At 42.0% G+C, this 26,056-nt stretch overlaps 2 protein-coding genes across 6 annotated transcripts in view; one reads left to right on the top strand and one right to left on the bottom strand.

Moving 5' to 3' along the window:
• ADNP (activity dependent neuroprotector homeobox) overlaps positions 1-24,707 on the bottom strand; it is a 30,477-nt gene extending 5,770 nt beyond the window's left edge. The window contains exons 1-5 of one of the 5 annotated variants that reach the window (XM_070381036.1): positions 24,028-24,707; positions 21,815-21,988; positions 20,791-20,903; positions 3,602-3,714; positions 1,719-1,811 (exon numbers count right to left, since the gene is read on the bottom strand). In XM_070381036.1, the coding sequence (XP_070237137.1) occupies positions 1,719-1,811; positions 3,602-3,709 (201 nt within the window). In that variant the 5' untranslated portion in view covers positions 3,710-3,714; positions 20,791-20,903; positions 21,815-21,988; positions 24,028-24,707. Of the gene's footprint in view, positions 1-1,718; positions 1,812-3,601; positions 3,715-9,241; positions 9,366-20,790; positions 20,904-21,814; positions 21,989-24,027 lie in introns of those variants that run through there. The other 4 variants (XM_070381035.1, XM_070381039.1, XM_070381038.1 and 1 more) reach the window with 4 other exon arrangements.
• On the top strand, positions 23,689-24,480 carry LOC138990558 (uncharacterized). Its single transcript, XM_070382154.1, has one exon. It carries the CDS (start codon positions 23,689-23,691, stop codon positions 24,478-24,480), a length of 792 nt encoding a protein of 263 aa, XP_070238255.1.
• Positions 24,708-26,056: the final 1,349 nt, after the last annotated feature.

Raw genomic sequence — 26,056 nt, 5'->3', positions numbered from 1 at the left:
CAACCTAATATAAACCCAAATGAAAACGCTGTTGTAAACTAATAAACACTTATTTTGGTGTTACAAATAAAAACTCCATTCAGAATTTTTCCTCAGTGTTTTTAGAAAAGAACAGTCACATTCAGTCACATTTGCTCACTGGTTTAGAGAAACCCAAAGACAAATGGCTTCAAGATAAACATTTTATAATTAGAAAGGACAAAGAATAAGCTAAGCGAAATCACTACAATTACTCTGTAAGTACAGCTGTTAAGTTGCTGAAGGTTCCAGACTCACTATACACTAAAACTCAGGCCCCAAAGTGTTCTAGTGCAATTAGGCCATACAACATAAAGACACACCTTTGATCCTTTCCATCATGGAAAAATTTTCATAGAAAAAAAAGGGCACATTTTCAAAAATTTCAAACATTCCCTCCTCTGATCTAAGTCGAGTGTAGCATTCGGATTTCACTGAGATCAAAACCCCACTGATCTGAAAAGTCAGCTTTCTTCTGTAAGCCACGCTGTTCCTTCTTCTCAAGCAAGAGCAGTTTCAAAAGAAGTAATGAAGTGACAGCTGCTCTGATTCAAATTAAGAAATTAAGTAAAAATTCCTACAGAATGTGGGGAATGCAGGATATTAAAAAGCCAATAAAACAAGCACTGCACAATTTACTAGTGTCAAAGAGCAACTTACAGAAACAGTTCATTAACATCTGTGCAGTTGGTCCTTTCATGATAGAGGAAACACAAGTTTGGTGAGAGGTGATCATTTTTTTCTTATAAAAAATCTACCTTGTTTCAGACACTGGTTACAACCAAAATGAAGTACTGTGCTTTTCCTTCTCTGGTATTGGTAAAACTGAATTAACTAAGTGATGTGTCCTACTGGAAGCTTTCCTATTTTAAGGCTGCTGGTTAATACCCTTTCCTGGGTTATTAATAAGAAAAGAACCAGATGACATCACATTTCTGAGGTGGCATTTAAAAGTACTAACTCCCTGCCAAGTATGTTCCAACGGATGAACAGATAAACAATCCAGAATTCAATCACCACTGAAATAAATGATGGTGCAGTTTGAGTTGATGATCACTTCTCCCTGGGAAGACACATCGCCCGTGGCCCTCTATCTTTTGTTGTAACATCACCTATTGCTATTTGTCGGCACTGCTGGTGCCTTTGATTACCTAATACCGTTTGTAATTCCAATCAGTAACAGTTAAGCTGCCCACCTCTACCACCCTACAGAGCCACCTATCCCACAGCCCGAGTGCTGGCTCAGACTACCCCACAGAGGCTGGGTGACGATACAGACGAGCAAGAAAACCTAAATGGAAGAAAGAGTCCTGACTTCCCCTTTATAGAAAAAAACAAGGACTGCAACACAGAAAAATGATGGATACCCTAGATAAACTGAACACTGGACGGAACACTTGAGAATCAGAAGAACCAGAATACTTTTGGCAGGGTGAGAGGAGGAGAGGGGATTCTGGTGCACACTGGGCGTTACAACTTTGAAGTGACAAACTTTGCTATTCCTCTTACATATAGTTTCAGGACAATGAAAAAAACTAGACCAAAGTTCTTCCTATTTTTCTCTATCTCTTAGGAAAGTATGAAATAATAAATTTTTAACACTTTCCACATTAGGTTGTCTACAAATAATGTAACACTATGAAAGGCCCAGAACTGAAAAGGGGAAACGCTGCCTTGGGGCAGCCTCCCGCGCCGCTTACCTGGTTCTTCGTAAGCGAGGGGTCCCACAGTCCTACATCCTCCCATGTAGTGTTTTTCAAATAAAAGTCATTAGGTTCAAACTGTTTAAAGTCCTAGAAAACAGTGAGAGAAGTTTCAAAAACATGGTATTAATTCTAGCCCAACTTGACATATAAATCCTCTCTCTTACTAGGGCTGGGGAGATGAACAGAAAGTCAACCCCACCCAGAACGAGACGAGGAGTCGTAAGGTTCTTAGGAAAAACAAAAGGGCACGTGGGTGTTACAGTGAACACGGTACATCAACTGAACATTCTCCTCATGGTCACCAGGTTTCCAAAGAAACCACTGGAAGCTCTACTTAAGTAAAAAATTAAGCCATGTATTGATACCAAAGCACCCTTCTTAAGAGCTGTACCTCATCAGCTGTAATATTAGAGCAGAGCGTAAGACAGCGACATTCACTCAGTCTTAGCACTACAAATGTGGTATTCTGGTTCCGTGAAGAAAAATGTTCTATGGAGATGGGGGTGGGGTGGGATTGGACTAGAAGGAAAACTCAGGATTTCTGAACCCCCAAAGGAGGACAGCTACTCAAAGAAAGCATGTGATATTATGTTAAATTACTCTTATGTAAAAATTTGACCCCCCCCCCCAAGCTTGAGCTAGGAATATTAAGTTTTATGGTAAAATTCCTCTTGTTCCCAAAAGGTTCACAGTTCAGTGTGGAATATCAAGTATACATAAATATATTCCAGAGTACGTAGTGGGTGTAATAGGGATGAACAAATCAAATGTAGGATAGGAAAAGTACCTTTAATATTTGCACTATTTATTCTTGTGAAGATTACCCCACTGCATGGGAAGTAAATGGACTACTTCATCAGGTAGATCTACCTGTACCTGAAGTATTGGAGAGGGTGTGGAGTGAACTTCCACACTGGGGATGACATAGCTAGAGAAATCCAATTCTGAGAAGCTTTAGTCTTCATGATATGCCCCTAGAGTATGTAAGGGAACCAGGAAAAGAAAACCTGTTGCATGAAGGAAATTGCTTTTTCACTTTCAATTTCTTCCCAACATTTACCAAGTGCCTGTTGCGTGCCCAGCACTGTGCTAGGTGCTGAGGAGACACAGATGGGCAAGGTAGTTACAGTCCCTGGCCAGCTGGAACATAAAAGGCTAGTGGGAAAAACAGCTTTAAACATTTCTTTCCAATCAGAGGTTTCTGATCCACTAAGCACAAGATCAGAGTAATGAGATCTAGAAGAGGAGACCACTGCACTGGTTATCCCACAGGGCTGGTAGAAAGCTCACAGAATAAAAGGCGAGAAAAACAGTTTGTAAAGTGCAAACTGTTCCCGAGGGAAAGACAATAGTCTACGATGGGTCAAAAAGGGCCTACAAACGCTCAAACCCGAGGAAAGAGACGACGAGCTCCCAAGCACTGCGCCTCAGCAATCAGGAGGCCGGCCAAACACTCAGGCACATCGGAAGGAGAACGGGCTCCGGAGTCCCACAGACAGACCTGCCACATGCTCAGCTGTGAGGGGACCTAGTCCTTTGCTGGTTCTTCACATGCGTATCTGAGAGAAGAATTCCTATACCCCCCTAGGGGCTGTTTTAAAGGATTTGAATTTAGAGACCATTTTAAAGCACCTAGTAGAAAACGTCCGACGTGGCACGTTCTCAGTGGTAACTGCTTTTGCTTCAGGACGCAAAGATGAAAAAGCCCACTTTAGGGAGAAGGGAACAAGTTAGGCTAATTGAGAAAGTTCTAGCAAAGCTAATGCTGCAGTTAAACTTCAGAATCGCACCTAAAAACGAACGATCCTGGCCACCGACACAAAGTAAGGGAGCAGAAGCTGAGTCGTGTGAAAATTAGAAAACGGCATGCTACTTACTTCTATGTGTTCTTTACAGTATTCCAACCCAATGTCACTAAGTATTTTTTTCACAGTTTTCCGGGCTTTTCTTAAACTGCCAAGATTGTTGACAGGAAGTTGGAACATAGTTTCTATTGGAAAAAAAAATTTAAGTCAAGTCAAAACACGAGCAACTTGCAATATTTACTAATTCCACTGATGGTAGGATCATAAACCCTGGCCCAGTATGACAAAAAAAGGTGAGTAGATATCCTTATCCAGTATGTTCTGAACCCTTAAAGGAAGCACAGCCTGACCTTCTCTACCTCTAACAGGACATTTTATGCTGTAGATGACATGAATCCAGTGAGGCAGAGTTCTGATCAGACCTTTAAAAAACTAGTTTGGGATGAAATATTTAAAGTTGAGAATTAGGATTATATCCCAACCGATTACTTTAAAATCAAATGTGAATGTTTTTCTCCTTGTGATGTTGAACCTCTGAAAACAGAAAAATGTTCACCATTTCAGTGTCATTACCACCTAATCTTGAGTGCCAGAGAAAGTAAGTTTGTGTTGCCTGGGAACTATCCTGCAGATTGTGACGGGACTGGGAGTTTCTGCACACTACCCAAACTAGGCATGGATGGCCGTGTATCCCGCCCCACAGTCGGCACCACTCCTGGACAAAGGCGCTCTCGTGCCGTGGAGTCAGTGCAGAGACAGGGACAGCCCGCACTAGGCGTCAGAACAAACGGTTAACTGACAGAATCAGGGGATCCTTCTGAGAAAGGAAAAGCTTCTGTGTATATGAGGGAACTGAAAAATTATTTAAATGACCCAATACATAAAAGCAGAAATTTAGATCCACTTTTCCAAGTTCCTTAAAAACAATGGTTAAGAAAATAAGATAAAACTTGGGCAACTGATAATTTGTATGGCTTGCAAAGTGACCATGAATGTTCCCTACAGAGCAGGGTAAAAATTTATCATTGACTTAATAATCTAAATAAAATTTACAGGCTATAACTCTAAAGACCAAAACCAGGCAGAAACAAAAGCCAATACATTAGGATTTAAAGTTCAGTACATGCAAATCTGGCTTTCTAATCATTAAGGCTGTCACTCTCATACCACCACCGTTTGTAAACCACGATCATAAAGTCAACTAATTCAACTGTGGTAAGATAAGTTACTGCACTACTATTCTAGAAATCAATATTAACTATGAAAAATGAGGGGGAAAATGAATCTTACCAAAAACCCCAGCAACTTCCAGAAATCCTAAATCTGGATATATTACCAGAACTTGGTATACGTGAGGCCAAAAGCAGCATGCAGCTCACTGAGACAAACGTCCTCACGATGGAACCCTAGTTAGTCATAAAGCATGGCTCTGGCGTCCTCTGCACAGTCTGCATCTCATTCTGCCCAGTATTTTAGCCAACAGACAGGGAAGTCAGTTCTGGTGCAAACTGATTTGCATTAAAGGCCAAATTCACTATCCCTTATGGAAATTTTACTGCTAAATTGTTTTGAACCATCTTTTTGATTCAAAAAATCTGTTGCTTAATAAACTGATTAAAAAGAAAAGAAAAAAAAAAAGGTTCCCACAAACTAGGTCATTTAGAGAAAACCACCTGACAGAAAAGTGTTTCAGAAATAAAGGAGGTGTTCTAGGCTAATTCTGAAGAGACCAAGCATCACAATGAATTCTGAGAAGAGACATCTTATTTCTCCATTCATTTCATAAACTCTCCATGGGCCCAAATCCAATTCTTCTGGAACTTCCATGTTAATCCCATTCCACTTCAGAGCAGAGATGTGACCCAAAGACAGCCCTTTCTGGTTTTCCCTGCCTCCTGGAAAAGCAGCTCAACATCTTAGTAAAACAAATATAGAAAGATTTGGAAATGTCACCACACACAGAAAACATCCTGGGGAGTCAAACTGCAGCTCAGGATGAAAGAAAACCCCATTTCCTACGGAGAACACCGGTGTTCTAAGTGCCTGCCCCACAACAGCTAACAAAGTTGGTGTAAGACTTCCGAGTGAGGCACACCTCACTGCTCCATGGTACCCAATGTTATCTACCTACAGCTGTGAAAAAGTTAGAATATGCTCATAAGGGAGCTTAGCTACAAAATCTTACATATAAAAGATGATTATTTCAGCCATAAAGTAAATTTCTTCAGTTTACTTGAGTTGAATGAAACAGTCTTATAAATAATGACACTGCTTACTGGAAAATGCTGTACAGAAAATGGTTATTCTACAATTAGCTAGGAGGAATCCAAGTTAAAGTTTACATTGAAAGATGAAAAATATTCTCGGTTAAGATGGTAACTGTCTTCATAAGCAGGTTTCTGACATTTCTGATCATCTTGGGAATTCTATCATTTGCCCCTTTCCCTGGATGAAGGTACCCTTCACGGAGACCATCTCCAAAATTTTGTCCATCTGGAGCTAGAATAACACATTCATGTGTGTTAGCACCCTCAAAAACAATTAAAACTTCCTCTAGCTTTTCACTTACTGAATAAAACACTTTTTTCAGATATAAAGCAGGTACATGGTATAGAAATACAATGAGTGAAGAAGGCTCCCTCCTACTCCTATCTTCCATTTCCTGTGTGTATTTCTTCAGTTTTTCTATGCCGACAACAAGCCAAAGATTCCTTGAAAGAAAGTCTCCAACAACCTCTATCAGCTAATGTTAGAATTATTATGGGTGATTAGAAAAAGAACTCAAGGGCCCTATGTTTTTTTATTTTTTTCCCAGCTCATTGCTTGCTGTTAAGAAACAACTTCAAATCAACAGCTTCCTTTGGGGTTCATTGATGTTATCTATTTGATTCTTGTTTAAAAACATTTAAAAGACACTGGCCTCTGCTTCACCCCTTAAAAGCCTTTTGAATCAGAAACTGAATCAAAGGGCCCACACCTTCCTATTTATTCTGTTCTTAACTGGGAAGGGAGAAGGACAGAGTAAATAGGCAGTTGACTGCCTGAGGTTAAGGGGAACTCCTCACTTCTGAACAGACCTGAAAATATTCACCATCATTGTTCTTAGGGAGGAAGGTGTCTTACGATAACATCAAACTGTCTAGAGGTGGGCACTGAAAGGAGTACAGAGGGATGGGCATGCTCTCCAGATTTGCCCCCAAGTGGCTAACCATTCTCATGAGCCTCCTTGGCTATCAGAATGGCCACTTTCAGCAGGTCAGCACCACTATCCGAATACTAAGGAAAGCTTCCTTTAGCCAAACCATACACTTCTGGGCTCACAGCATAAAGGGGAAAATATCCAATTTAATAGAATGAAACCACTGTTCATCGGTTCATCAATCATTTGGAGCACTTTATCCATTAATGTGCTAAATATAGAGAGCTGAACAGGATACAGTTCTTCCCCTTCAACAGCCCATCTTGCTTCTCGGGTATACAGCAGGCACTGGGTCACTGGAGTAAAGGAGACACTCGTTCCCCTCCCTGTCCAGCTTCCTCTTGGAACCGCCAGAGCAGAGAGTATATGACTCTGGTTAACCAATTAGTGTTCTCTCTCTTAAGATTCTGATAAAGTACAGACTTTGACATGTGCCCCAAACAGGGCTAACAGTGAGCATGAGAAAAGCACAGAACAGAAAACTTTCCCGCTGCTGCTGCTGCTGCTAGATCCTCAATCCAGCTGTGCCCGAAAGACAGTCCTCTTGATTTCACCATTCCTCCCCCAAACTTTTCATAAACAAGTACAAGCACATCATCACTTTTGCTTAAGTTTTAGTTCATGGTGCTTGCAACCAAAAGTTTTGGTAGTGGGAAACAGAAGAGGAAGTAAGTAAGAGGGAAGATTGGGAATTTTATGCAAAATAATTACATTCGTGAACTGGGAGTAGTAGCAATTTGTCAGGAAGATACAATTATTCTGAAAGAGGCATCGGGCCCTGGTTTCATTAATTAAAAACAAAAACACTTTATAGGAAGAGTAAAACACCTGGTAAATGCTAAAAGATTTTGGGAAAAGTTCAAACTCATTAATAATGGAGTTAACATTACTAAGTCTTTTATTAACTGAAGTGAATTTTGGTTAAGCATATGCCATCTGATGAACTACACTTAAATCTTCAATTTTTGAGAATGATTTAAATTCACTACTGAATATTTCAGCCATATTCCTTCTTATCAATCTCTGCAAAGTATACCCACACCTACTGATTAGGGCCAAAACACTAAAGTTTTACTAATAATCCCGGCCATATTCCCTCTCAGAAATAACTCCTTCCTCAGAAAGCAAGAGTCAGATGATTGAAATGAAAATATGTGATCTGAGGCCATAGGGTACAGATGATTTAAAACCATATGAATTCTAACTATACATAAGACTGATCAAATGCATGAACCTCTTATCTCAAAAGCAAAAATACTCCTTCACACCAACTACAAAGAGGTAAGTAAAAGCAGAAAGAGCCTGCCTCACGAGAAAGTATCTACAGGTCAAATCTTGACAGAAGGATCATGACACATCAATGACTGTGAACTTTATTTAGGCAAAGAGGTCATTAACTGACAAACACAATAACCATCGTTTCAGAAACGAGCTCTGCCAGGAGGCTTAAACCTTGTCAGGGGCTGCACTCAGGCTCATCTGGGCCAAGAACACGGAGAGGAGCCCAACAGACGACAGTGCTAGTTCAGGAGGCTGAAGGCAAGATGTGTAGGACCAACAGACAGCAGGGCTTGTCTGTACACTGCAGTCCCTCAGCAAAGACACCATATCAAGGACAGCATCATTTTGTCCCTGTTTTTAGAAGAAAAGCATTTATAATTGCACCATCAAAGTAAAAACAAAACAAAAAGAACCCCCATGAAACCCAATATTAAACCTTTGTCTGCTGCTGCTGCTGCTGCTAAGTCGCTTCTGTCATGTCTGACTCTGTGTGACCCCATAGACGGCAGCCCACCAGGCTCCCTCGTCCCTGGGATTCTCCAGGCAAGAACACTGGAATGGGTTGCCATTTCCTTCTCCAATGCATGAAAGTGAAAAGTGAAAGTGAAGTCGCTCAGTTGTGTCCGACTCTTAGCGACCTCATGGACTGCAGCCCACCAGGCTCGTCCTTCCATGGGATCTTCCAGGCAAGAGTACTGGAGTGGGGCGCCACTGCCTTCTCCGAAACCTTTGACTAGCCATACATAATTGAGTCAGGAAAGAAAAAAAAAACAACCTCCAAATCAAACTTCTACAGATTATATTTTAAATAACTGCAAGTATGGATCTAGTACAGCATTTTCCAGTATACAAATTCTTCATATTTTTATGTGCATTCTTACATGTTTCAAGTTGCTAATAAAAATATATGGTGCTAATTTAAGAGGCCAGCAAATACAGAAGTAAATACAGTAGTGTGTCCTGGTTTCCAGCACCTGCAGGCATAACTCTGATACTTTATGTAGGAAGTGAAATCTGAACATACGCTAGAATGACAAGTACTATATCAGTTATACTAGTGAATGCAAACCTACAATTTTCATGGAGAAAAGCATTTCTAACACTATTGAGAGGCAGACCAGACCAGGTTTTTGGTAAAACCTGAACATAAGTTGCTTAGTCTAAACCAGTGGTTTCCACTGCCCCCACCTGACCTTAAAGAGATGAAATCCTTGTTTTTAAAGAAATCTTACTTGGGGACTTCCCCGGTGGTCCAGTGGCTAAGACTCCTCACTCCCAATGCGGAGAGCCTGGGTTCGATTCCTGGTCAGGGAACTAGATCCCACATGCCACAACTAAGATCAAAGATTCTGTGTGCTGCAACCAAGATCCAGGGCGCCAAATTAAAAAAAAAGAAAGAAAAAAAAAGAAATCTTACTTGAAATATGAAAAGGATAAAAAATGGAGAGAGGGGCTCAGGTTGATAGAAAGAGGAAGAAGGAAAAGTTCTCCAAGTCTCTCATTGAAACAGTAACTTGTCTAAACTAAGCTCAATATGCAAATTTATGCCAAGGTCACCCAAAGCATTAAATCTGATAGCTAGAGCAGAATTCCAGTGGTTTACTGAAAATCTCCCCTGAATAAAATTACAGTCTTATCAGAATACAGTTACAGGAAGCCCACAGTAAGCTTAAGAATTAGGACACAGTTTATACTCCTCTGTTTTCTAAATATTTCTACATTAAAGCTGTTAAAAACAAAAACAAAAAAAAAAACACCTCTCTGGAAACATCTTTTTGGTAAGGAGTTGGGGAGAATCAAAGGCCAGAAATGATGCCATTACTAGTGAAGAAAAAAAAAAAAGGCAGCGATATATTCTAAGTCAATAAAAAAAATCAGGAAGACATTCAAATACATACTACAATATATACTACATTCAAATATACTACAGTATAAACAATTTCAGTTCTGGTACATCATCAACCCAAATTAATATGTAAGAAATTCAGATCCTAAATACTTAAAACAATATTCCACTTAATGTTGGTACAAGTATTTATATAACCCAAACTGGGGTTTTTAAGTCAGTATTTGAAATTTCTTTAAACCACTGATCTAACTAAATAATATTTAAAGTTATGCTCTTTTCTAAGAGGCGTAGGCATTTGAAGAGAAACAGGAAGAGAATTAAAGCATCAGGTACTCCACTGCTACCCATGATGGCACTTAAAAATATGTGTGTGATGTCTTTGTGGAAACATTTTGGACCTGTTAAGTTAAAAACTACTCAGGCAGAAGGAAAACTTCATTTCCATATTTCTGTCACCCCTCAGCAACATATTTAATACTATAAATATCACTCACTGAGTAAAAGTGTGGTCACTATAAAACACTTTCTTTTTATAACCAATTAAGTGTTTATCTTTCCTGACTATTCTGGGATCCCAAGTGGTGAACACAGACACCTTACATGCTTTTCAGGTTGTCACTAGCCCTACATTTAAATTAAGCCAGATGTAAAAAGGTTTATACATTTGTATTTTAAGGAAATGAACCTTGTAAAGCCTTTCTAGAACAACCCTCTGATGAGTGAACACATCGGGAGTGTAGAGCCTACATCCAGTCTGGAAGCAATCACCCCACTCAATCTTTTCCTAAAACACAGACCCGAACAGAAGCAGCTTATCTTTCAATTTCCTATAACTGTGGGCAAAAGACCTTCCAGATGCCACAGGCTCTTCACATAAAAGGCAGCTGGGTCTCCTCCTTTTCCTCTCTTCCTCAATCTCAAACACCACAAAACAAGTAACTGACTATCCAGGAATAGAATGCTACTCTGGATTAGTGGATAAAACTGTGCAGCATAAAAGAAAGTTCAGTCTCCTTTTCACCAGAAAATGTTCAGTAGTGCCAAGGAATTTGGAAAGCCCAGAGGGATCAGAAAAAGAAACTACTTCGCCAATGAAGATACACTTGCACCAAAGGTAAATTTAAATACTAAACATCAATTACGTTGCTTAGGATAATCATATTAGAACACTGTTAATAAAGACAAGAAGCAAATAGGAAATGTAACTAATTTTTCTTCTGTTCTTAACTACTAACTGAATTTTTCCCACTATTCTTTCAGTTTGATAATAAAAGAAACCCAATTAAAGAAACATTTTCAAGTTTTTAACCAAATCAGTTATTAAACCCCTTATAACTAAGTTTTCCTAACTATTTCTCTGGTAGGTAGACTGTATTTATGCAAGGCAAAATGTCTGTATTCTCTAGATACAGCATCCTGTACAGAAATGTTTTATCACAGGGACACTTCTGTCCCCTCTCTATAAACAGTGTGTGACTCTCTCCCACACACAGCTCTGCTCTAAGAGACTGTCTGCCTGACTGCTTAGTGTGAGCGAAGCACAAACCCCACCAGGCAGCTTGTCCCGCGCGGAACAGTTGTGTTCATGAGTTTACTCGACACGCTGTGAAAGCAGCCCACGACTCTCGGTTCAGCTGCGTAAGTCTAAACACTGAGCTGCCCAACAGCCTTTCCAGGTGTTCACCCCTCCCAGCTCCCCTCCCAGGAGCCCCCTCTCCAAGCTCCCACGCTCAGTGCTTCTCACAGCTCCTTCCCTCCTCACCTCAGCCAGTCCCCAGCAAATGGGCTCCAGCTGGCCAATCTCTGGTGCCCTGTTAAAACATGGTTACTTCAGGCGTGACATGATCAGGCCAAGAGGGACAATGCTTCCATAGTTCTCAATATGATTTTTAAACTAATGCTCCTAAAAGGTGCATCTGTATTGGCTGCATTCACTTCACACACACGACTACAAACAGCCTTTTTCATTTTGGCATCATGTGCCATCGTTTTCAGCATTAGCTGGTTTAGCTGATGAGAAAAAGATACTCTATTCTGAATACGTGTCTGGTTACAAAAGAAATAACTATCAACAATCTTTAGGCATCTTCTCATTGAAGGGGCATGGACATACAGGCCTTAAGAAGGACAAAAGATTAAGATTCATATTTCAAATCATAGTATCAACTGAAATCAATTATGAAAATGCAGCACTCTGAATCACTGAGAAGAATCTAGGGTTTTACTTAATCTAAACTCTTCTTGTTTTACAGAGAAGCAACTGAGAAGCACCCGGCTTAAGGGCAACGAGCGTGTCACTCACAGAGCTGGGTCTCAAGGTCATCTTCAGACCTAGGATGCAGTGTTCTTCCTATTATCCATGCAGAGGAAGCTCTGATCACTGACATTAATTAAAAGTAAACAATGCCTATGATATACACACATCTGAAAGTGTCAAGACTTTAATATCCAAGGATGAAATAACCATAAATAATTCAGTCAAACCAGCTCAAACAGAGATATAAGATTAAGAATGCATACATACATCTCAGATCAGATGGTCCCATTACCTTCAAAGAAGTGAGACATGAACTCAGCTCTGACTGAGACCACTTGCCCTACAGTGCTTTGAACATCACTATGGATGCCGACAGTTACTAGATGGTCACATCTGAGAGACAGCTTTCTATCCAAGTTGTAATGGCAGCATCTTGCAAAATGAGAACCACAATCTTAGAATCCTTAAATAAAATAGCTTTTAAAAAGCCAGATGTATATTCTAGGTCTCCCTTATGATAATGAACCAGTTAACCATTATCATGCTCAAAGAGTGTTCTGAGAACTGCCTAGAAAAAGCAGAGGCTTTAGCCATCTTTTTTCTTTCTCTAAGGGCAAGGGCAGGCGGGGGACTAGTCTGCTCTCAACTGCCTCTAAAGCTCAGGTTCCTTTCCCCTGCCAAATCCTGTTCATTACTGTTACAAAGGCAACTGAGAAATGAAAACACATGTCCAGGCAAAAGCTTGCACACACATGTTCTCCACATTATTCGTAATATCCAAGAAGGAGAATCAACCCAAATCTCCATCAACTGATAAATGGTTAAGTAAAATGTGGTAATATCGATACAATGGGATATGATTTAGCCATAAAAAGGAGTGAAATGCTGATATATGCTCAATACAATGAACCCTAAAAATACCATGCCAAATGAAAAGTCACAAATGGCCACTTATTGTATGATTCCATTTACATGAAGTATCTAGAAAAGGCAAATCTCAGAGACAGGAGATTAAAGTTGCCTAAGGTTGGAGGAGTTGTGGGGGCAGGGAGGGAATAGAAGGTGCCTGCTACTGGGTACTAACTAGGGTCTTGGTGGGGTGAAGAAAATATTTAAAAATTAATTGTGGTGATAGCTGCACAACTCTGAATATACTAGAAAACACTGAATCATATACTTTAAATGGGTGAACTGTATGAAATACAAAAAATATTTTAAGCTGTTAACAGGCCTAAGATTACAAAATGTAGATAAGGTGACGAACACAAATAATTTTACCCAAAGACAAGACAACAGTAAATACTGGGGTATACTTATCCTTCCAGATTTTATGCATGCATAATTTTTCTTAAAACAACAACAACACACACACAAAAAAAGGGAATCAATGTATTTTATTCAGCATTTACTCACACAGCAAGAAAACCCATATTGCTTGAAAATTTTCTAAATTAATTTTTAAGAATTATGCATTCCAATATAGCAGATACTAGCCACACATGGCTCCTATGCACTTAAAATGAGGCTAGTCTGAACTGAGCTGAGATGCTTTAAACTTCCGCCACACTACCATCACCACTATCCATCTCCACAACTCCTTCACCTTGCAGAACCGAAACTCCATCTGCATCAAAGAGCAACGCTCCATCTCTCCCCTCCCATATGCACCTGGCAACCACCACGCTGGTGGCCTCTATGATTCTGACCACTCGAAGTACTTCACAGAAGTGGAATAATAAATACCTGTCCTTTTGTGACTACTTATTCTACTCAGCATAAATGCCTGTAAGGTTTACCCAGCTGTAGCATCACATCAGATTTTCTTTCCCTTTCAGGCTGGACAACATTCCATGCTATGTAGGCATCACATTTATCCATTCACCTGCTGGTGGACACTTGCTCTTTCAGCTACTCTGAATAACACTGCTGGGAACATGGGTGTACAAGCAGCTCTCACAGACAAACGTGTGTGTTGCTACATCACGTGGTAACCCTGTGGCTCTGCCATTTACACTCCCAAGTGTACAGGTTCCAATTTCTTCACCTCCTCACCAACACTTGTTTTTCTCTTTTTGACAGTAAGCATCTTAATGGGTGTGAGGTTATTACTTTCATCATAATTTAAATTTGCTTTTCCCTAAAGATTAGCGATGTTGAGCAGCTTTCCATGCACTTTTTGGCAATTAATATATCTTCTTTACCCATCTAGATTTGCTTTTAAGCATAACATATATTTGAGATTTCCAATGCTTAGTATGAAAAAAAATGCAAAGTATCTCATAAATAACCTTCCAAAAATAGACTGCATGTTGAAATGACAATACTTTGGATATGCTGGATTGAAAATTATTCATTTCACTTTTTATTTTTTAAAAAGTAGCTACTGGAAACCTGGAAAAACCTCAAAGATATTATGCTAAGCAAAATAAACCTGTCACAAAAGACAAATATTCCATGATTCCACTCACTTGAGACACCAAGAGTAGTGAAATTCACAGAGATAGAAAGTAGAAGGTGGCTGCCGAGGACTGGCAGGGAGGGGAGAGTGAGGATTTACTGTTTAACAGGGACAGAGTTTGCACTTTGCAAGATGTAAAAGTTCTGGAGATGGATGGTGGTAACTGCTGCACAATAATCTGAGTGTACTTAACGGCACAGAACTGTACACTTGAAAGTGGCTGGTTAACGTGATGCATCGATTTTATGTCCTGTATATTTTACCACAATTCAAGTTAAAAAAAAAAGTGACTATCAGAAAAATACAAGACAAAAGTAGTGAATACAGAAGCAGATAAGGCTGTTATTAAGTATCTGTTAAGACTGTTTAAAGTTTCCTTTGAACAGGATAGATCCTTTAGAGCAAGTCCTGGATGTAATAAAAGAACTCTGAAGGCCTTTACAAATTTCTAGACCATTTTGGACTATATTAAATGAGCGCTTCTCTGGTAATACATGAATGGCCTCCAAACTGTTAAGTACTTAAAAAGATAAACCTTAGTAGAGAGTTCACTTTCCTGGCAAAACTGCTTCACTCCAAGAGACCAGGAACAGAGGACTATATCACTTTTGTCCAAGATTGTAAAATTCACTCTGTCTTAACCAACAGTTTAACCCAGGTAGGGTTACTTTAATGAGAAGTTCAATTATATTTTTATTTTGCAAAAAATTGAAATGATTCTACAGCAGGTAGCAGCAAGCAGTACAGAAATTTTCACATAATTTTCATGTATTAAACTTTCAAATCACCGTAAGTTTCTTTCAAACAGTTACAGGATAGAACTGGACAAAAGGAGAGGCCCTAGGAAAAACAAAACAGGAAGCCTTTCCAAATGTAACAGAATGCTGAAAAATTTAACAGCTTAAACAAGTACTGTTTCCTTTAGTGTTGGTGTGGTTCATCCGTACTGAACCAGAATCTAACGGGAAGTAAACCACCTAGTTCACCGCATTGTCAGTCACCAAAACTATAATCACATTGTGACTCACAAAGTTTCAACACGCTCGTCAGTGGCTGGCACATGGCATGTACTCAGTAAGCGCAGAATGAACCAATAGTCCCTGTCTACAAAGGGCTTACAGAGCTGACTCCCTATATGCACACACACACACACACACATACGTATATGGAAAAAAGAAATGCGTTCAGATGCGTCACAGATTAAACGTTCTGAGGCTAAGAGGGACAGTTCATTCTCGGCAGGGGTGGTCAGGAGAGGGTGGAAGAAACTCCTGCACTGTGGCCACCGTGTTCAGAGAAAAACCTGCATTTACTGCACGGCTGCTCCCTGAGCTTCTGAGATCTGAGGGAGCGCACACACTGCAGAGCTGCCTGCTCCATCTGGACAGTCTGCAAACAGCCAAAGCCTTAGGTGTAAGGTAACAATATACAGAAGTGATAGCAGAAGGACAGAGGTAAAAAGCTGAAGCGTAAAACTACAGCCGACCTCAAAATTTGTTTTCCAGCAAGACTATATTGGTTTTACGGACAAAAATTCAGCTTCCTATCAGCCACGTGTAAAAAATCTCTGCCCTTCATACCTTTAAACTTCTGTAATACAATAAGTAGGGCGACATAGTACAAGTACTTTTCTTGCCCTGCTAGAAAAGACGGTACAACATAGTGAAAAGTACAGCTCTAGAGCTCGACAGATCTAGAGATCTGTTTAAATCCTTGCTCTGCGGCTTACTAGGTTTGTGACTCTAAAAATGTTACTTAACCTCTGGAGGTCTGTTTCCTAGGCCATAACCAGTATAACACCATTTCACTGTTCAAATGTCAGAAGAATCAAGATGAAGCCAATTAATGCTTAGAGCAGTTATTACCTTAAACTAGATCAGAAGCTACAGCAATACCTTTGCAAATTATGAGTTCATACCAGGATATAGTCTTTTAAAAAGCACAGACTATTGTTATAACTGAGAATCAGATGTGGTTGCCATACATGTTCCTGAATGCATTATAATGTGCATTTATACTTACACAGATTAGTGTTTCTATACATCACTGTGAGCCATTTATGTTAGAGTTCGCATATTAACTTCACAAGTTCTGTGGCCCTTATAATAGTTAATGCAATAGAGCATCCACAAGTACCCAAAATAAACCTAGGTGACTCAGAAATACAAAGGTGTGATCTAGAATTTGCTTATAAAGTACATGTGTACTTATAATATAAAATTTGGGTTACTCCTGTTAAAAGGCTTTCAGGCAAAAAGACTAGTGCCTACAACTAGAAACTGTCACTTTTGAGTATTCAGATTTCAGACAAGAACCCTAGAGAAAATGACTAAGAACATGTCTTACATCCCAATCTAGCTTCAGGGAGGGTGTGAGATGGGAAGCATTTCCACATTTCCTCCATTTTAATAGGCGCCCCAGCAAGGCAGGGACACACCGTGGTGAGTGACTCCAGCACTACACCGCCTACGTGGAACTGCACAGCCTTGGAACGGCTTGCTGTCAATGGACAACCAGGTTTCAGAGATGTGACAGAGGGAAATCAAATGAATTCACAGGCAGGTCTAAGAGGACATCCAGATGTGTCCATTTATAAATGTGCATTCAATAGCCTAAGATAGAAAGTAAGTTATTTTCAATTCCTTAGTAAGTTTTCCATGCTCTATCAAAACTAGTCAAAATAATTTCCCCATAGTAATGGGACATGTTTTTCTTACTATTCTTGAATAACAAAATACATAATTTTCTTGAATTACCTTAAGCTATCTCCTACAGTCAAGGCTTAGCAAAAGCATTATTCTTACAGCAGGTTTTGCCACTTGATGACTCAATCCTTACACTTTCCACAAAAGCTTTATTTTTCTGATCTCAAACCAGGATTCTTAAGCACTCCCTGCATTTGAACACAGCGAGTCTCGCTTCGTCTTCTTCACCAGAGCAAGAATTAATTGCTGACTTAAAATGTACAATATGTAAATTTTAATAAATCCCACCACATTTCCTCTAGATAGAGGTTTCTTCAGATTCATTAGGTTTCAAGAGACCACTCATACAGGTCCTCAATTGTTGCCAGCTCCCACCAGAAAAGGAAAGCCTTACAAATTTTCAAGGGAAGCTCAAGTTTCCATAAGCTCTTAAACGGGAGCATAGAGGGTTCAGAAAAAGACAGAAAAGGCAGAAGGGCAAAAGACAGCAATTATCTGTCTAAGCAAAAATTACTGCTCAGAGGAGAGAAGGAACAAGACTGTCCTAAAACAAAACACTGGGAAGAGCAACAGACCATAAACAAACTTTCCTTTCAGATCCTTATACAGGCAACTTCAAACCTCACACAGTTGCTACTTCTTCAACTACCACTGGCACAACTCTCACTCATCAAGAAGCTAGTGTACAGCCAGATGCTTTAACTGCACGGCCTACCTGGGATCCTTGGGTGTTAGCTGACATCCAAACACACAACATCACTATGGAGTTACGAAGCACTCATCTGGGCCCTCATTAGCCCAACAGCTCACAGGGGCACTATAAAAGCCTGTGCTCCAAACACAGGCCTGGGAGCCGGGCCGGACACATTCCAAAGCTCACTTCACTGCTGCACACCGCAGTGCCTTGATTTCCCTACTTGTGAAACAAGGACAGTCCTCAGAGAATTGAGAATGGTTTATAAAGTGCTAAGAAAATGATACCAATATTAAAGGCTTTGACCAAATCATATGTGAAATGACATACAAACAGCTCAAAGCTAAGAGACTCAATTACAATCTACACCCTTACTGGAGAAGCAATTAGGATGTGGAAGGATTTGCTTTTAATTCTAAGAGATGGTCCACGCAGGAGTCTCTTACAGATTCCGTGCGTGTTTTTAGCTACAACGCAGTCTTATACTGTGGCATACGTTCAGGGCGGTCTTCCCCTGGTAATTCTATTCAAAGTCTTTCATGCTCTTCTCCTTAATTTTCAAGCCTTTATTTCTGGAACACTGCTAAAATTCTTGAGATAATCAAGATTTCTCTAGCTGCTGTCTTGGAACTAAGCTAGGGATCAATAAAACCAAGGAGGCCTGTGACTGCATCTGAAGACAGAGGACAGGAACACATACAAGGAGAGAAATTGTAACTGAGGACTGTAACAGTGAAAAGAATTCTGCATTTTACACTTATTAGAACACAAATGTGCACCCCCTCATCAAAACTCACTTTACATAGCTGGCTCACATTTTACCTGTGACTTCCTGTATACAAGCATATCCCTACATAATCAAGGTGAGAGAGAGATATGTATCTCCCAGTTTGAGAAGCCTGCTAATATACAGAGAGCCTTCTCCTTCCAGTGAAGCAGAGGATGAATTCTCATTTCCACCGACCCCTCAACTGGCAGATTATCAAAGACAGGTTGTGATCAAAACAAAGGTATAAGGGGTACTGAGACCCTAAGAGACTGAGGGAACCCTATCCTCCATCCCCTCACTTTCCAATGAACTGAATCAGGCAAACAAACAGAAAAATACAGTCACGTGGAGCGGTGGCCACTCAGCAATCCAGGTGGAAGGTGCCAATGTGTAAACAAGAAACAGCCTCGACGTTCAAAATATCAATTCACTTAATTAGTGTGGGGTTTGGCTCACACCAGGTTCAAACACCAAGTTTCCAAACTAACAACACAAACCGTGTAACCAACAGAGATGCACATCAGCAAAACCTGGCATTCACTCCAGACTTAACGCCGCAAGTTCTTATAGAACCAGGGGAGGAAAACCTTTCTAAGTTTACATGATGCTAGCAACACATCAAGGTCTGTGAATTTAATTATAATTAATACACAGTGAGTAACATTTCTCTTCATGTTCATGCCTCTTAGGCAAATAAATGAAAATTACACTCATGGAAAATATTTCACCTTCTGAAGATATAACAGACTCTATGAGGTTTTTTAAAAGTGAAAGTCCTTTGGAAGTCTAGGTTGAACAAGTAGTTTATTACATAACAGTACTTGAGCATCTTGATGTAAGCTATGAATTAGTTTCTAATCTTATAAAACAAGAATTAAATTTTTGTATTTTCACATTAAAAGAAAAGTTTAAGATTTAAACAGATTAAAAAAACAAACAAACAAAAAAAAAACACCCTGACATTTAATTGATTTTCTCCCCCTGTGCACTTAAATATATTGTTTTTAAACATTACGTCTGATATTCGGACCTTTTATCTGTATTTTATTTGTATATATCATTTCAACACTAAAAAAGTATAATGTGTGTGTGTGTGTGTGTATATATCCACCCATCTATTAAGAAAATCAATCTGCCAAGGTCTACGACAACTTATGCATTTTGTTATTTATGCATGGTTCTCAAAAGAAAAAATACTACTTTCAGAATAAATTCTCAAGTTTTCTTTTTATTTTTCCCCTACCCAAGGAGGGATCCCTACTTGTTCCTTTATAACAGAACAGCCCTATCTTCCTTATTAAACTGTATTTTTCACAATTAAATGTGCAGTCAGAATGTGTACATTAACCACCAGATTGCTACTTAAATACTAAAAACTACTTTTAATATTTTCTAAAACTTACCAGTAGTTACACTTCAATATATAATGCACCTAATGTAATTATACTTCTAGCAATCAAATACAAATAATAAACACATGTAGGAGTGTATGTCACTAATAAAATCAAAAGCCATTTTTATTTGATAAAAGCCTATTGATTATTTGCAAACAAGTACACATTCATGGAAAGGTTTGTTCTGATCAGAGAATGTTTCAGGTTTTTAGAAGCTTAGCAACTCTTGAGACGGGGTCATCAAAATAATAATAATCTAGAACTTACTTGCCATTTAATCTATCCAACTTGGTGGCATTCTATTCTTAATATAAACAGTATTATAACTTTTCCTGCACTCCGGTTTAAGGGAAAAAAGACAAACTGAAGTAAAACAAATTCATAACAGGTATGTTTAAAACCAATGACTTTCAGAATAAGGAGGACCAAGGATCTTTAGAGATTCAGTCCAACTTCCTCTATTTCCTACACAGAGACTTTAAGAACCAAAAACCAAAGAAAGTTCAAAGTAAAGCAGTCTCTAGTAAGGCAGTGTTAGGAAATTTTCAAAATGGGCCAAAGACAAAGGAATATTTACCTAAAGTTCAATTAAATAGAATACCCATTCCCCACCCTCTAGTTAATTGAGGCTTTTTAATAAACCCTCACAGTTTACCTAAATTTCAGCCCTTCAAGGCCAACTGTTTCACCTTTTTTTTTGAACGCCAAAATCAGGAAACCTTTGAAATTGCAGAATTTATGCTTTTTAAGAGCTCACAGCAAGTTTTCCTGTAGGGGGAAAATGGCTATTACCACTAAGGACATCAGTTAACATTGTATCTTATGCGTAATTTACTCAATCAAACAGAAACACCTTCACAAACTTCACCTCCAACATAACCCTCAAAGAAGAAACTTTATTCAAATTAGTCATTTAAAAAGTTGTACAACTCTATATCAAACACAAATTCAGGTCAAAATTTTATCTACTTAACAAATACTAAACAGTATTTAAAAATTACAAGTAATACCATTTAGATTATATATCTGATTCTTCTAATTACTAAACAAATTATAAAAGCAATTATAGTTAAGTCTCTAATGGAATACCTGAACCAAGCTGCCTCCTTTTCACTCACCAAAATGTTACTTGGTAGCAAATGTCCAATGCAAATTCTCCCTTAAGCATCAACTGGTTAAATATGTTTCAAAGACTACAACATTTATTTTCCCAAAGATGTACCTTGGTGAATCTTTATAAAACACTTGTATCAAGGTCTTAAAAGTACCCCGAGTGTCAATAAACACTGCCAATCTTTGGTAGCAAGTACATGTTCATGGAAAGGCCTGTTCTGATCAGAGAATCTTTACGGTTTCTAAAAGCTCAGCAACTCTTGAGATTGGGTCATCAAAATAACAGTAATTGAAAACTTAAGGTACTTTATACACAAGAGTGCAGAATGAAAATCATTAAAACAATATTAGCAACTTTAAAATTTTCTCTTAAACAAGCCACAAGTCATTTCTCTGTTCAGAACCCATGTCAGCAACCAGCTCTAACCAACCAGCTCTAACTGGTTCCTTGAGGAATGTGGCTAGGCTGAAATTTGGAAGTGTTGGCTTTGGTGGTGACCAAAGAGGAAGAAATCTCTGGCTTCCCTGTTGCTGCAGTTCCCACCCTCCAAAATGAATATACCCACCGGTGTGAATTGACAATGTGGTCCAAAGAGCAAGGCAGGAACGGAGTCCAGATCCTCAAAATGGTAGGACAGGGCATAACCACTAGGCCACCTATCAGTTCAGTACAAAAAGTACAACCCTGTGCATCATGGTGCAAAAGCTGGGGCCTAGGTTTCGCATTGTGCATCTCACACCTATGGAAATAACAAGAGGAGTAAAATCTACAGAAATCAACACACCCTAAGAAGGTGGGTGCTCACAGAAGACTGGTGTCAACACTTTTGCAAAGGCGGTTGGCTACTGGGATAATGAATGGCAATTTCAAGTCCAAAGTTGGAAAGAAGCAAAATTTTACAATCAACTCAGTTGAGTTTAACAGTGGAGAACTCAACATGGGCTTGACGTTTACCAACAAAGCTTTGCAAATCATGACACCCATCTACATGCTTATGAAAATTACTCCCCCACTAAAATCTAACATCCCTCAAGGATTTTGAACTCTCAAAGAGTTGAAAAGACATGGGGCCATGAAGAAGGAATGAAATCAACAATACTCCCCCAAACCTGTTACTCTCAGGTTTTGAACTTTTCCCTTTACCATCTGACCTTGGAAAGATATGGTGACACATTCAAAGCTTAAGGCGGAAGAATTCCAGAGAAGGGGGAATCTGTGTACCAAGATGTGGCAAGGTGATTCGTCAAGAACAAATGTGGATTGTCTAAGGGTCAACACTTTGAAAAAGTCAAAAGAGAAAACTTCTAAACTGCAGGGTGGATTCTTTAATAGAAATAAAATCACTGCTCTTGACTCACTTGATCCTTCACCATGTTGCTGTCAGCTCACCAACTAAGAGTGTCAGAGTGTCTTGCTGGGTCCATTTTCCCATGGTCTGTAGAAGGCGCTGTGAAGCTCATCCTGCTCTAGCTCTGGGGCCCTTCCCCCCTCTGCAGCCTTACCCAGTGCAGGGAATGCGCCCCCTACTGACTCCAACACTCATCGCCTTTAGCCGACTTGGCTGCGGTGCATTTTGGGTGGGGGCTGGTATTTTCTTCATGGCCATAAACCAGAAGCAACAATGCAGATTTATAAAGAAACTCTATCAAGCTACCCAGGAGATTTTTTTTTTCCCTTTCGTTTTGAAGGTTCAAGACATTGGCACAAGAAGCATGAGGGAAAGGGCTTGGGTCTGTGGGGATGGACAGCATTAAAATGGCAAACACAGGAAACAGTTTGGTTCTTTTTCCCTCCTAAGCCTTTGTCTGAGAAATGGGGTTACGGCAAGAACTGTCCAGAGGAACGGGGGAATGCAAGAACATCAAGAAGACTCAGTGTGGTATGTGTGTGGCTGAAAAGAATATTAGGTCTTAGCGCTTGGACTTGGGCAGAAGAGGAAGAGAGGTAATCGCGCCTTTTCCAGCAGACAGGCATCCAGATTTGGGGGGGAGGGGAGGGCAGGGAGGCAGTCCAGAGGAAGAGAAGATGTGAATAAATGGGTGCTCAAAGAACTATTCCCATTCATTGCACTAAAAAACCAAAAAACCCAAACCAAACTCGCAGCTTTCTGGACTTCCATTTTCACCATCTTATTGCAAAGTTGGGGCTCAGAATGCTCGCAAGGGGTCGTGCTGACCAGGCAGCTGCGATTGAGAAAAGGGGGTAGTGGAGGACTCCGCGGTCAGGATAGAAAGGAGCTGGCATGTTGGGGAGGAAGGACCGCACAGGGGAGGCAAAGACTTTCACTTCGTGCCCTGCATGCTCCCCGCCCCCCCAACCTGTCCCCCCTCCCCCAGCTAAAGGTGGGGAGACCCGGCAGAAGGCTCGTCCCAGGGATTGGGGGTGTGCGTGGGGGGCTCGTTTGGGGTGGGGGTCGGGAGAGAGGGATTGGTGCCAAGGATGGGAGCAGCTCGGTTCTCGCTGGGGGCGGGGTGGAGGGAGATGCCACTAGCGGCAAAAGCTCTGGCGGCCGGGGCGGCTGCCGGCCTCCGCGGGCTCGCGGGGCGGGGAAGAGGGGTCGGGCTGCAGGAGGAGGCGCCCGGACCCCGGAGCAGAGCCCGGGTAGCGGTCCGCGCCGGGGCGGGCGCTCCGTCGGCACCGAGTGCGCAAAGGGAGCGCGTGCGGTCCCAACAACAATGCGCCCGCGGGGCCGGCGGGCGGGAGCCGCGCGGGCCGAGGGTCGGGGGCCGGGGGCCGGGGCGGCCGCGGGTCCGCGCGCGCGGCGGCCGCCGGGCTTACCTTGACTCGGCCTCGAGGCGCGCGCGGGGCCGGCGTGCTCGGGGCCGGGCGGCGGCGGCGGCGGCGGCGGGCGGATGGCGGCGGCACGGCGCTGGCGGCGGCGCGGGCGCGCCCGGGGCCTCGTCGCGCTCCGGCTCGGCGGCCTCGGTGGGCTCCGGCTCGCGCCGCGGCCGCGGCTGCTGCCGGGGGGCGCGGCGGGCGCAGCAGAGCGGCGGGCGGCGGCGGCGGCGCGAGCGGATCCCTCCAGTCCCCGCGCGGGCGGCGGCGGCGGCAGCGTCGTCGAGCGGTGCAGACAAAGGAGGGGCGGAGGGAGGAGACGGAGGGTGTGGGAGAGGCGGCTTCACCGGCGCGGGCAGGCGGGCGGCGGCGGCGGCGGCCGCGCTCCTTTCGCTCCTCAGCAGCGGGGACCGAGAGAGGGAGCTGTGTCTGAGGAGACGCCAAAATCCCCCTTAGCGCTGCCTGCGGGAGGGGGAGGGGGCACAAGATGGCGGCGGCCGGGGGGGGCGGGAGTTCAGTTCATGGATCCCGGCGGGCGGCGGAGGGGAGACCGGGCCGGCGGAGGCGGCGGCGGCAACGGGCGGGGGAGGGGGCTGATCCCGCGTCTCCCCTCGGCAGACAATACAAGCGCTTCGGAGCGACTCCCCGAACCTGCCCTAGCCAAAATGGCGGCCGAGAAAGAGCGGAAGTGACGTAAGTACCTCATTAGCATAAGAGGACTCATTGTCCAGCTAAGTAGGGGGGGCAGTGGGGGCCAGTACCCCTTCCCCCCATGCCCCCCAAAGACAACTCTCACTTCCATATGTGCCTGCACGTAACTTTTTCTGAGGGAGGGTGGCATCAGCACCCCTATCCCCGCCTCAGGGAAATTATATAATCCCCACTGAGGGGGAGCTCTCGCGAGAACCAAAAGGATTTGCCATTGACCCACTAGGAGGCGCCGCGGATAATGGCCGCAGTGCGCTTCCATGGCCCTTGTGCACGGCGGGCGCCTTCCTCTGGTCACAGCGCCGACGGCGGAGGTACAAGCAGCGGGCCGCAGCACGCCCTGCACTCAGTCAGGTGGCCGTGCTGGGGATCCCTGCGCGGGCCCGGCTGGGCCTGGACTACATCTGGCGGGAGGGGCGTGTGGGCAGCCCCGCGGCTCCACGTGCTGGGAAGCCCGCGCTCCCGGGCTCGGCAGAAGGAAGCCTAGGACACCTGGCCGGCCATGCCCGACACTTCCTGCCTTAGAGGAGGCGTGAGGGCCTCGTGCTTCACACACCGACCAGAGATGCGACCCAACTCATGGGTGCTTGACCCCTTGCGGGTGGGGTGGGCTATTCAGTGGACAGGCCTGCATTTTACAGAAGGCCGGCTGTTACCCGGGGACAGGGCATTCTTCCAAATCAGTGATGGGCTCTTCTCTTTGGCCTGAAGAAAACAAATGGGATCCCTAGTTTTTTGAGGCCATTGGCCTAGTGAGCCAAGGATGAGAAATGATGTTGCCAGTGGGCCTCCATAAGATCCTCGAAAACCACAGACTAGTCCCAAAGACAGTCACTTTAAGTGCTCCCACAATTTGGATAGCACAGAACGTAATGGAGGCCTTTGAAGAGTTAGGTCAACCCCAGCCAACACATCATCTCAACATTCTTGAACCCATCTTTTATAGCTGAGTGTCTATCATTGGCTAAACATACTGAACAATGATGTCTATTGTGGAGAATTAACCAAACCCGTTAAGATGTGCTCTGTACATCTTACACTTATTTTGCTGTTTCTCTAAATTTCAAGTTAAGTGTCAAACAATAGGTAACATCCCCAAAGAAGCTGACTTAATTGAAAATAGTACAAATTATGGTTACATAGAGCTTACTGTCTAAGGCTTCAGTTAGCAGGTTTAACAAGCTGTTTCATCCAACTCAGTATTCCATTCATTTCTGAAATTGTGATAAAATAGATCTTTAAAAGCCAAATCAGTACTTCAAGGGAAAACAATAGCTAGAAAAAGTTGTAAAAAAAAGAAGAGGGGGGACACTGAAAACAGTTT

Source organism: Bos mutus, chromosome 13 (assembly GCF_027580195.1).
Source record: "Bos mutus isolate GX-2022 chromosome 13, NWIPB_WYAK_1.1, whole genome shotgun sequence".
In the NCBI taxonomy this organism is placed as follows: domain Eukaryota; kingdom Metazoa; phylum Chordata; class Mammalia; order Artiodactyla; family Bovidae; genus Bos; species Bos mutus.
The sequence above is the reverse complement of the archived record's forward strand: the minus strand, read 5'-3'. Positions and strand labels throughout refer to the sequence as shown.